General features: G+C 41.1%; 1 protein-coding gene across 1 annotated transcript in view; it reads right to left on the reverse strand.

Moving 5' to 3' along the window:
* The window catches only part of FNDC3B (fibronectin type III domain containing 3B), a 184,409-nt gene that overhangs the window by 85,704 nt on the left and 85,944 nt on the right, over positions 1–12,761 (reverse strand). Inside the window, exons 4-6 of the mRNA XM_064721110.1 lie at positions 9,000–9,076; positions 1,475–1,718; positions 270–554 (exon numbers count right to left, since the gene is read on the reverse strand). Coding sequence (XP_064577180.1) covers positions 270–554; positions 1,475–1,718; positions 9,000–9,076 — 606 coding nt within the window. The remainder of the gene's footprint in view (positions 1–269; positions 555–1,474; positions 1,719–8,999; positions 9,077–12,761) is intronic.

A 12,761-nucleotide genomic window follows, 5' to 3' on the forward strand; every position in this document is an offset into this window, starting at 1 on the left:
CTGCTTCCAGCAGATAAAAAGAGAATGATGCTCTTCTATATAGCATCTACCAAGGGAGCAGTCACAAAAGATGGGGAGGCACTGGGCTCACCTTACAAAACAAACACAGCCCAGCAAGCCCAGCGCTGGGATTTAAGTTCACACCGTATTAACGCGTGGGTGGGAGTGTTTCTTGGCACGGCCACTGGATCCACACAGAGGAGGTCACAAGCCGGAAAGGTGCAATAAAAAAGGAATTAAAAATAAATAAATAAAGCCCTCTTTTTTACCATGTGGGTCTTGTTCATTTGACTTTGGGCTGCTCCTTGCTCTGCGCTCCGGTTTCTTCAGGGCCGGGGCTGCCCCGCCGCCGCTGCTGGCCCCGTTGTGGCTCTTGGCATAGCCATTGTACACCGTGGTGCAGCTGCCTATATGGCTCTTGTAGATGGAGGAGGGAGGGCTGTTCAGGCGGTTCTGGCGGTCAATCTGCCTGTCTTTGAGTTTTTTGTGCTGTGGTTTGCTGTACTGGTCTTCCCTGGTGATGTAGCTGGACATCCCGTATAGTGGTATGATTTCTGAAACGGAACGGTTCACCCGCATTAACTCAGAGCAACAAAACAACTGAGAGGGGTTTTTTTCCCCCAGAAAACCAAATTTCTGGTTATCTCCAAATGAAATTACTCCAGATGTTCCTGGAGGTTTTTAAAAGAAAATACTTTTTTGCAATGATTTTGTATTAACTGCACTCCTTTGATGACAGAATTTTACTTTGGATGCATGTGTAAAATACCACTATTGGGGTGATGTTTTTCCCTTCCCTTTCAGTTTTTGTGTTTCAGGGACAGCTTACAAGCAAAAATCCAGACAGAACTGATCTTTTGGAAAAAGCCTTCATAAGCTCAGAGCAATTTAGCATTTTCTTCCTCAGGGCCTGACTGGACAGAACAAGCTGAGATGTGCTGGTTCCAAGCTGCCAACCCTGGATTACATGCAATTTAACTTCCCAGTATAAACAGACTTAACAATCATGCCAGTTGTGCTGCCTAAGCAGAGGAGTGCAACATGAAGTAGAAGCTTTGGGAATTAAAACTATCTCAAAAAAAGTTTGAGGATTATCATAAATATCATGAACATTCTTTGGATACACTTCATTAAATACAATCCTCACTTCCCCTTCTTGGACTACTCTAAAACTAAGGCAGGTCAACTTGCAGGGATCACAGTATTTCCTGATTTTTTCTATAATTCAGTCTTCCTTTTTGTGCTTCACTTTGAGGGTGAACCTTGAAAATATCATGCCCAAAACAGCTTTGTCTTTAAAAATGGATGCTCACAGCTAAAGCCCCCCACTCAGGATATTAAAGGAGGCTCCATCCATGTAAGAAAGCCACTCTCTAAGTTCTCCACCTCATTCCTACTCTTGGTTCCCCCAGCCCTTACACCTTGCTGAACACAGGTGTGAAAGGCCATTCCCAGCCCCGTCCTCCCAGCTCACCTTGCTCTCCATATATTGTTGGGGGAAGATGATGCTGTGGGAAAAACTGTGGTGGCATGTCCCCAGGTCCGGTGACAGGAGGGTAGAAGGCTGTGTGGGAGTTGTGGATGAAGTGGGGATGGTGTGCCAGGTAGGGAGGCAGGTGATGGGTTGGCGAGATGGCCGAGGGGTAGCTGGGAGGGAAACACTCCGGGGACTGCGGCGTCACCACCACCCTGCGGACGCCCGTGCTGTCTTCTATCACCTGCAGAGAAAGGAGCACGTTAGCAGCATCTGGAACAGGCACACCTCTGAAACAGCACTGTTTACAGCTCGTCCTCCCACTGCAAAACAGCTGGGCATGGGCTTTAGCTTCAGGAATAAACACAATTCTAAAATTAATATCAGCAGAAACGACCGCGGTGGTGATGTGGCTTTTCCTGGAGACTCAGATATCCACAGTAATCACTGGGAGCTGTACTGCTGCTAGTGATAACTATGTGGGTTAGGGGACAGAATAAATAACCTGCATTTAGGGAGGAAAACAATTGGAAAAGGAACACAAAGCACCAAAATAAGCGTTCTCTTTGGGACTGACCTTACATTCTGCCCATAACATTTATACCACGGATTTTGACAGCGCCCTGAGAATGGAGTTAGCAACACTTTGGGAAGCAGCTGGCACTGCTGCTGTGGAGAGGCTGTGTGTGTGCACACAGACATGTACTCTGCAGGAACCTGCTGTGCTGGCCTACATTTGCAAAGGAGCTGCTCTGTTCATAGCAGGTAGCTGCTCAGGACAAATCACAGGGCAGGGGGTTTGTTTCTGTTACAGAGCTGCTCTATACATCCACACAAATCAGCTCTGGGATATGCATAACTTGGCCCCTAACACCACAGGCAAAGCATGTAAAAACAGATGTAGGAAGGTGGAAATGTGCTTAGGCTGAAAAATGTTTTTCAGGTTATAATTTTTCCAGAGTTGTATTTCTGGAGAACAGTCAACCGGCCAAATTTCAATCCAGACCTAGGAACCAAGCTTTTCTTGAAGCTCATCCAAAAACCTTCTGCCATTTCTTAAATTAAAAAATACAACCACGTAAGAACCATTTGACTGTGGATGCTGGCATGCACGAGGTGGAAAAAAGCATGAAGGAAGCATGATTTAATTTCATACAACAAACAGGTCGCTGAGAACCTCATTTTCTCTCAACTGACTGATGGCACACAGATGGAGCAGTACCTGTGATGAATATGTTGTGTGAGGTAAGTGAACGTGCACCAGAGGCACCTGCTGCAGGATGCTGCCACTCTCAGCTGATTCCCATATTTGTACAGCACCAGCAGAAGAGACTCTGCTGTGGATTGCCCACACTCCAGAGGCTCCCACCACATCCCAGTGTCTCTACTCTAAACCACAAAGAGAAATCTGTACCCTGGAGCAGAGGAATGGCACAGGCAGGTTGTTGTTTGTGCCACACAGCACCAGCCCTGCCCTGGGGCAATGCCCACAGCCCTGAGCAGAAAAACTGCTCCAGCAAACAGCAGCTCCTGCCCCAGGCACCAGCTGAGAAAGGAACCACAGGGGAAAATCCACCCAGGAGTGGCTGACCCAATTCCTGCCCCCAGGGTCTGTGCGTTTGTGCCTGTGAGCTATGGGATGTGACCATGCACACACCATTTCTGTGGCTTGGCTGGCCTCTACACAGGACAATTTTCCATAGAAAGTTAATTCAGTCGCTAGTAACATTTCACAGTAAAAATGTGTTGCTTGCTGAGTAACCAAAATAGTAATTGTTTGGCTTAACATACTTGATTCTACCCTCAGAATTTACGACTTCCACAAGCAATTTGTCAGCTGCCAGCTTTAAATTTCAAAGACTTTACAGAGTCCTCAGAAGACAGCTGAATCTCAGAGATTTAGACTATCACATCCTTTCAACTGCTCCATTTTCAGGCTTCCTATCTTTGCTACTGGTTCTGCTCCACAGCATCTCTTATCCTGCTGCCAGGTCTCAAACCTGCACTCTAAAACCTGGAAAAGAGGAAAATCCTTTACGTTTAGCACATATTTGAAAAAACAGAACTATTTATCAAGGACTGTGCACAGAAATGCTGGATTTAACTCCCAGACTCAGATTATGATGTAACTTAATTGAGAGAGCAAGTTCCTACATCATGATGTGAGAGGTTTTCATCATGGCTTTAACTAGTCCAAGCCTCAAAGCCAACTCCAAGCTCTTATCTCTGCATCTAGACCAGCTACATGTGCCTTTTGTGCTCTGCTGAAAGATGAATATATTAAGGAACAGATTTAGACAGAAAGCTTGTACACTGAGCAGCACATAATATAAACCATATTTTAAATTATTAGGATTCAGCTTCCTGAACTATCATCTATAAAGCAGGGAGGAAAGCTCAGAGTCCTGTCAAAGACCTTTTTGATGAAATTACCCCGCTAGATGAAGCTATAAAATATCAACAGGACTGAGAGAAGCCAGAGATGAGGGGATAGAATGGAAAATTTCATCTGGGAGTAACCTACAACCACCAACTATTCCAACTCAAAGGATCAGCCAGCCTTCCAAATAACTTCAGTTGAAAAGCCAAAACACTAATATCTTTTATTTGTTTCCTCCCAGGCCATGAATGCTGACAGCATTCTTGTTATTCCACGTGAATACATTACAAATGAGCACAAAAACACAGGGGACCTTGCAAAACCCACTTTATTTCCCAATTCTACAGGGCATTTTCTCTCTAAACTAGGAATTATTGATATACATGTACATTTCTGAAGCTAGATACAATTTTTAAATACACTATTCTGTCCTTAACAAATCAAAGTTGGCAATCTGATTTATGTGTTATATGCATCAGGTAGCTATAAAGACTGGAGATATCCCTGGATGTGTAAAAACCTGCAGTGAGTAGACTGTAGTAGTGCCATTCTGGGAGACAACACTCAGTTCATCAAAGATAGATAAAATCAGTTTTGATCCATTAATGAAAAAAAACATAACTTAGCAGAGAGGTTCAACTTTGCTATTTTAAGAAGAAATCCGCAATTCTTTATATCTGCTTAAAACCATTTGTCACAAAGATCATAAATTCATCTGGAAACTGCTAAACAGTCTCTATTTCAGTGCCAAGAATCAACAAAATCCTAATCCCTGTTGAGGTCTCTAGATGCAACGGGAATATTAAAAGTAATTGCTATTACTAATCTTAGCACTTTATATTTTGAGAAAACAAATATCTCTGGTCATTTTTCACCTAGAGATAAACTACCATTAATTTGTGGGGTTTTTTTCAGACAGTTAGTAGGTAAATTGTTTTTTGTTGGTATTTTTTGTGCTTGCTGGTGAAAGTGGCATGCCACCTCAATAACAATACTATTATAGCATAGTTCTGTGTGGGTTTTTTTCCCATATTTTAGGGAGCTTAATTGCTACATGAGGTAGGTGATGATCTTTCAGGGCAGTCTGGGCTAACATTACTCATACACAATAAAACTGCCTCCCCCATTGGTTGCCACATTTGGGGAATGCCATTTTAAATGTTATTTGTTTTCCAGTGCAGATATCACTGTAGTAACTAGAGATAATTCACGTATTCAAAGCACATCACACTGCTCCATGTTGTCTCATTTTTCTCCACTGAAATTTAATATTACACTCTAAGGAAAAAGGCATGTTAATTGTGCACAAGTAAATTGCATCTGTATTTTGTGAGATCCAGTTAAAGAAACAACTACCCTCATTCTGTAACACACCTTTACTGTATGAGTTTATATGGTAATATGCAAGTAATTTCCACTTTCAAAAAATACCCCAAACAACCCTTATTTCAACTTAAATTTAATATGTTAAATTCAGCAGACATCTGGAGCATGGCCACTGGGTGGACTACAACCAATACTTCACAAATTTCATAAACTAATTTGAAACTTCATTCATAAATCAATCTGTACCCAAAACCAGTACAGAATGAGCTCATCCACGAGGCACTTGGATGTCAACATTTTATTTATTCATTTAATTTCTTAAAGATGCCAATCCGAGTTCACGCCAGTCGTGGCAAGTTTGCATCACTATCTTTAGAATCCATCAGTATTAAATCAAACACCAAATTAAATCTATACCTTCCGTGTGGAAAATAGACAGATAAACATCTAGAATGCTGGCAAGCACTTTGGGGTAATTCAAATCTAGAATGATACAGTTCTTCAGGACGGAGCCCATGAACTCAAAAGGAGCATCACTTCCCGGCTTGCTCCACATGAGATCTGCACAACCTTCCTCCTGTTCAGAGCTTTAATGAGGATCACCCTGTTAAAGGATTGGCTGCAGCCTACAGAACCCCCAGAGCAGCTCTGTGAGCAGAAAGCCACACAAAAACAAGGAGATTGTCACTAAAACCTGATGCTAGCCAAACATGCTTTTGGAGAAGAACACCTCTCCTAGGGGACAGGATCTACCCAGGACCAAAATCCTGATTTTCAAGGATGGGATAACTTTTCTGCCATTTTAAATGTCATTTAAAGACATTCCTCTTTACAGAAGTTATGCTTTAGTTCTGTCAAATGCCTTGTGCTTGGTGCAGAAATATTGAACTGCAGAACCATGGCTCACATGGAAAACTTCAGACCATGGAAACCCTGTGGAGGCTCTTCAACACATGTGCACCTCATGGTCCAACCAGTAAATTTGTCCTTTAGTCTTAAAATATCTGTGGCAGAGAGCTCATATTAACAAACCTGTAAATAAAATCAAAAGTGGAGTTTCATGCTAAATTTTTTGTCCAGCTACAGACAAGTGACTTCTCAAATTCAAGAGGAATTGCCCCAGATTTAGTTCAGAGAGAGCAGTCCTCAGCCAGTAGCACTAAACAAACACATTATTGATCCTGCTTTTTGATATTTTCATTTTTCTAATTCTCCTGATTAGAGCACTACAAACCCTCCCTCTCTCCTCCCAGACATACACTGAAAAGCAGGAACAACAACCCATGAGGATGTCCCCAAATTTAGCACCTTAGCCTCCAAATTCTTTATCTCATTTGAAGCCAAATAAAAGTTGACATCACACACATTTAATGCAGATTTCTCTGCCATGTCACCCTCCAGAACCAACTTTTACAACAGAGATATTGTCCACCAGGAGCACAGCTAGGAACTTCTCCTCTGGTCCTTATTTAACTAACCCTTAGCCCACAGAGAATTGCAGGGACATGAACCCTGATCTGACAGCTCCTATCTGCCAGAGGTGCACAGAGGTTTCTCTGCTGAAAAGATAATGCAAAATACTGGCTCTTTCAAGAGCTGGTCTTTTGAGAGCAAAACCATAGCATCAAAGATTTGAACTGGAATTTGTTTTCTATTATTTTGCTGGATCATTTCCTGCCCTGGCTAAGCCTCATCATTGGGAACATCTCTTCAACATCAACAAACCCAGCTTCTAGTCACAATTATTAACGTGGTCCTTGAAGTCTGGAGAGAGAGTCTGTGTTTGTGCTGCTTCCAGTGGGGCTGACCTTGCAGGGCTCACATCCTGCTGCCAATTTTTCCAAAGAGGTGATGAAGCACCACATTAATCCAGGGTTGCAATCATTCGATAACTCATGTAATATTCAGGGCTAACACAGCTCACACAGGCTTGGCATAACAAAATGGAAATGAGATTTCATGCCTTTTTTTAATAGGCAATGTTGCTTCTCTGCAGGGGCATTGCTGTCTGCCTGACTCTTGGATGTACACTTTGGGGACAAATCAAACAAAAAAATCAAATATATTTTGATTCATATCCTAGAGTGCATTAATTTGCTTTATGGCCTTTCCCTTGATGTGTTAAATTTAAGTTGTGTTCTAATTGTTTATCATAAAAGACTGGGCTTAACTCTGAAGCAATAGAAAAAAGCAAAAGCAAATAAGACAGAGACATTTATTACAACAAAGAGCTAGTTTCATTACTGCAGACTTTCAACTCCTATTTAATATGAAGCAGTCTAAAAAGGCAAGAGACTCACCACAGAGCAGAACACACATTCCACTGCAGAAAAGTGCAGAATACAGAGTTTCTCCCTATAACTTTACAACATATTTCCAGCTCCCTGGAAAAACTGCTTCAGAAGAGGGTTTTTGGTTGGATTTTTTTCTGGTTAAGAAACTACTTAAAGGCTTCTTTAGTGGAATTATTATGGTGCCCCACAAAAAGCTTTACAGAAGAACTGGGCTCAGACAGAGATACAACTGGAAGACTTTCACCCCTCTGGTTTGGAAAGCATTCCAATTATACACAACCATTTATCTCAGCACAGAGGTGGGGAGATATAAATATTTTAATATTAAAAAGGTGTTAAACGTTATTTCAAAGGAAGAATAAATCTTTAGATAAACCTCTGCGTGACATGGGCCAGTCTATTAAATGAGGTGAGCCCATGAGGAGCATTAAGCAGCAAATGCTGTCTCAAAACTCCAACCACTCCCCTTGGGAGGGCTGAGGAGCAGGAGGACCACCCTGACATCCTGCCCTCTCTACTAGGCTAACAAATTCCCTCTCACTTGAAGCATGTTTTCACTCTGTTCAGAAGTCAAAATACCACAGAGTGATTGCAGTATTTTGTGGGATTTAAGCATGACGCCATCCACAATTTTTCAGAATTACACAAGCTCACATGTTTCCTGGGGAGGGGAAGAGACTCCAGGACATCATCTATTTTCTGCTTAACAAGATGCCAAACTATATCTATCAAGAGTTCTTATGCTATTCATCAAGGATATCTGAAATACTTTGTGTACTTTTAAGGAAGCTTTTGGTCCAGGTCTCAAGAAAACGGTGACATTATTTGATTTATTGTATTGATCACAGCTGTTACGCCTTATATCAATCTTTTGTTTTGTTTTTTTGGTTTTTTTCCCTTAGCTCAGAAAGAGTCCAAGCTTTGCAGAAGATGGAAGGAACAGACTGGTAATCTGGGGTTATTTACACAGAAGAGCAGTAGCTGCTCACGAGCTCCAAAACCTTTTCCATTTTTTTTTCCATAAATAGGTAGTTAAATCACATTTATTCTTGAAACACACCAAAACCCTCAGCTCTTGGTGTGCTGCAGTATTTCTGCTGGGAAGATACTGAGGATCAAATGCATATTTTATAGCTACAGTGGCTCCTTCTCTCACTTCCATGGTCTCCTGCCCCTTCTGACTGCCACACAAGAACTTGAGGCATTCGCCAACATCAAGGACTTCTCCCCCTCTCACAAACAATCCAAGCTGCATTTATAGGCTCAGTCTGTGTGCAGAGCTTTTGCAGGTGCCCAAACCCCAAATACCAGGGTGTGAAGGTGCACATCCCTGGTCACTTGTGCAAATGTGGGTGACTATCAGTCAAGTGCACAAGGCAGGAAGATGTGTATAACCGCTTTCATTAAAATTTCTAAATAAACTTCAACCAAGTAGATTTCTCTACGTGGACCAATGCTTTTGCTTTTACATTTAAAAATTCTTATTATTTTATTAATAAAAATTTTAATCCTTCAAGAAGCATACCTGTGAGATATAACCAGGAGGCACATGAATAGGGGGAATGGATCCATTGGGTGACATCATGGGAACCTCTGCGGGTCCTAACAGAAAGAGAGTAATAAGATATCAGTTTTTTCAATTAAAAAAATAGCATAATGGCTTAGAAAAGGTTAAAAATAGCTTTACTTTTGAAGCCTGCAATAACAAAATGAACAGCTCTACTAATTTCTGGTATATGGAAAATGCCTTGTGCCATCATTCTGAGAATAAGATCATTGTTCAATGACTTTACCATATATTCCGCTGAAATAATATTTTCATCATAAAACAGCTAGAACATAGACTTTATATTACCCACTGATCAACTTATACAGCATTAAGCAGTAACACAATATGTCCTTTAGCAGCCCACAATTCCTATATTGAACTCTGTTTAAGTTATTCTTGTCAAAGACATAGGAGCAGGGAACAAAGCAGAAACTGTGTAGCCTGGAATTAGGCAGCTCCCAAGGAAAGCGTCCAATTGTAGCAAAAAAAGAGAAAAGTCACATATGTGAAAAACTATCTATCTATTTAAGAATGCACAAAGACCAAATTCATTATCTCAGCTATTCAGACTAACCTTGGAATGTGGTTATACAAGCAAGAAGCTTATGGTTTCCACTCTGAAATCCAGCCCTGAACATGCAAGTTCCATTTTGAGGCACTGAGTACAAGTACAACAAAGCAAGTGCCATAACCACTGTGCTTCTGGAAATGGAGCCTCACAGCTAAAAGAAAGTGTCTAGATAAAATGGAAATAGTTCTCTCAACTGCTGACTGATTCACCCATTAACTCTGGGAACATCACATGGAGCAGTCAGTAAAGCAAACCCCCCAAACATCAGACAGATGTTTGCAATCAGAGTTTACTGCTTGGAAAAGAAAAATTAATTTCATTCCTTCCTTATTACATATTAAAATCTGACACTGAACTGTTAATTAGCCCATTTGCCCCCATGGTCAAACTCCTGAGAGGAGCTCAGCAGGACTCTGCTCTTTGTCACTGCAAACTGAATTTCAGCTCTGACTGACAACACAAAAGGAAACTCCATCACCTTCTCTGATGGAGAAGCCATCCAACATCTCCCAACCATATCACATTCTAGGGAAGGAAGCTGAACACTAAAACATATGAAGCACTTCAGGCACAGATGGGATGCAATGGCCTGTAGGAGTGACTGCTCCTAAATTTTAGACTCATCTAATGAAACCTCCAACAACAAACTGAGTCACAGTCTGTTGTCTGGTATCAGCAAAACCAGTCCACATTAAATTAGCAGTCATTCCCTTTCCATCTGCATTTTTATACTCCTGCTGCTTCTGGTACAATCAGCAGAATTTCCCTCCTCCCAAAATCCAAGTTACACACAGGAATCCATCTGAGTTATTTTTACCCCCTCTTATCTTGGTTTGTTTTCTCTATCCAGTTATTTACAGTCTAACCAGCCCCTACAGCTTTTACTAATCACATCTAGATTTGAAATATGGCAAACCATCATCAAGTGTATAAGGCAAATGGGAACTCTCCAGCTTAAACTTAAATATTTTGGATCTGGTTTTGCTGGACTTCATACTTTCCTACACTTAACTATGTGGTGAAATTTACCTACACTACAGGCCCAGTAAGGGGAAAAAAGTTATTACTTATTATTCAGTTCATATGGATTTCTCTCTTAGCCTATGACCCTCACAACAGTATTTGTCTCCACAGACAGCCAACAATTTTAGTGTCAATGGAAAAAATTCAGCCTGAGCAGTATATGATTATTGGGAAGGAGCTGCCATGTAAATGGCTTTATTTAAATCCATCAAAAATATGAAGTGACAATTGCTTCAGAATAGAAATACTGTTTGAATAAATGTGTTTTCCCAATCAAAAAAAATCTTGTCAAACTTATTTGGAGTTTTTCATTTCTCTCTGAATCCGCTTTGCTCTGTACACACTGCCAAGTTTTACTCCACAGTAAGCTGGACAGTTCATAAAAGGTAAAGGCTGATATTGTGAACATGCAATGATGCTTTTTTCAGGATTTAATCCGCACTGGATTATCTCAAGAGCTGTTCAGTTTTTCAGGACAGAACATGCTTGAAAATATGTAAAATGAATAGTTAACAGTTATGCGACACATTCCTTGTCAGTGATTTCTCAAACTCAAAAAACTGCAAAAAAAACCTGTTGATATAAATTTTTAAATCCTGAGTTCACCATTTAAATAGACAATTATTTAAATATTGCATGTAAATGTTGCTTCGTAAAATTAATCTTTGTGCATAACCTGTTTCAGCCCCTCACCAAAACTTCTTATAGATGTATTGGCTAGCTGTTCTCAAAAATAGCTACTCTGACTTGGAAATAAACTTAAAATGGAACAGTTTGGGGGTTTCTACACAGAGAGCAGAAATATACAACAAATAAGCAGCACGGCATGCCTCGTATCTGTCCTTCCAAACCTTGTGCCAACTGCTCATATGGAGTAGTGATCTACTTGCAGGAAGAAATCAAACTCCCACACTGATACTGTTGACTGCAACACTTCCACTCCAATAAAAAAAAGCAATATTGTGTTTTATCATCAAAACGTGCACCGTGCAAGAGGAGTCTTAACCTTGCATATGACCCACAAACTGTTAAAGTCATTTGGATAACAGGTTTTTCAAAGACTGACAGCCTGGTGATTTGCAGCTAGATTTTGTTTCCACTGCTTTGATTTCAGGGTTAGCCAAATGACTTTAGCACACATTATTGCATTCCTCTCATCAATGGTATCAAAACAACTTCAAGTGGTAGTAAAATAAAGACCCCCACCTCCACAGCTCAATGAGTCTAAGCAATTATTAAAGATTCTTCTTTAAGTGCAACCACTCCCTAATTAATAGTAAAACAAAGCCATATCTTGTTTGGCTTGAGTTTTGGTTGGTGGGTTTGGGTTTCTTTTTTTTTCTTTAGTATTTTGATTATTTTAAATATTTTTGACCTGTTAAAAAGCAGAACTTTAGAGGAGGATGTTCCCCAGCTGTTTGTAATCACAGGTTGGATGTAAGTACCTTATACTCTTAGGAATCACAACTTCGCACGTTTTAATCGAAGCTTGTGGCTCGATACAAAGTTTACTTTAAAGGAAAGTAAAGGAGAAAAGGTCCTTCCATGCTATCAGAGATGCTGCACACTGAAGCGAGCTGGCTGGAGCACTTTTCAAACCTGTTAACAAATGCAGATTGTCTGCTGAGCTCCTCATGAAACCCAGCCAGCAGAGCTTGGCCACCTCTGCTGACAGAGCCAGTGGCCAAATTCCACCCTGAGCTCCCTTCCCAGGAACACAGCACATCTCTGGCTCCTGCAGGGCTGCCCTGCCCAAAATGCAGGTGCAAGGAAATTATTCCCCCTCCTCTGAAAGAAGAGAAAAGCAGAAGCCACCAGGCTGGAGGCACCAATGTCCACCTCAGCAGGCAGGGACAGACCCCACTTGTCCCCAGCTGGCAGTGCAGAGTTTCCTATTTCCAACACGTTAATACTTAACAGAATAAAACTTTGAATAAGCAAAAGAAGCAACTCAGTCTCATACAGTGGCAGAACTCATTAACACCCTGACACCCCAGTCTGAGCCTCTCCTCCTCTTCCCAAACACCTACTCCCTTGTGCTGCTCTGTCACCCCTCTGATGGAATTAAAGTTGATTATTTTAACAATTTCAAATAACCAGCAAGGTTTTGTGAATCTATTGCCTTTCAAAAAACCACCTGCACA

This window comes from Zonotrichia leucophrys, chromosome 9 (assembly GCF_028769735.1).
Source record: "Zonotrichia leucophrys gambelii isolate GWCS_2022_RI chromosome 9, RI_Zleu_2.0, whole genome shotgun sequence".
Lineage (NCBI taxonomy): Eukaryota > Metazoa > Chordata > Aves > Passeriformes > Passerellidae > Zonotrichia > Zonotrichia leucophrys.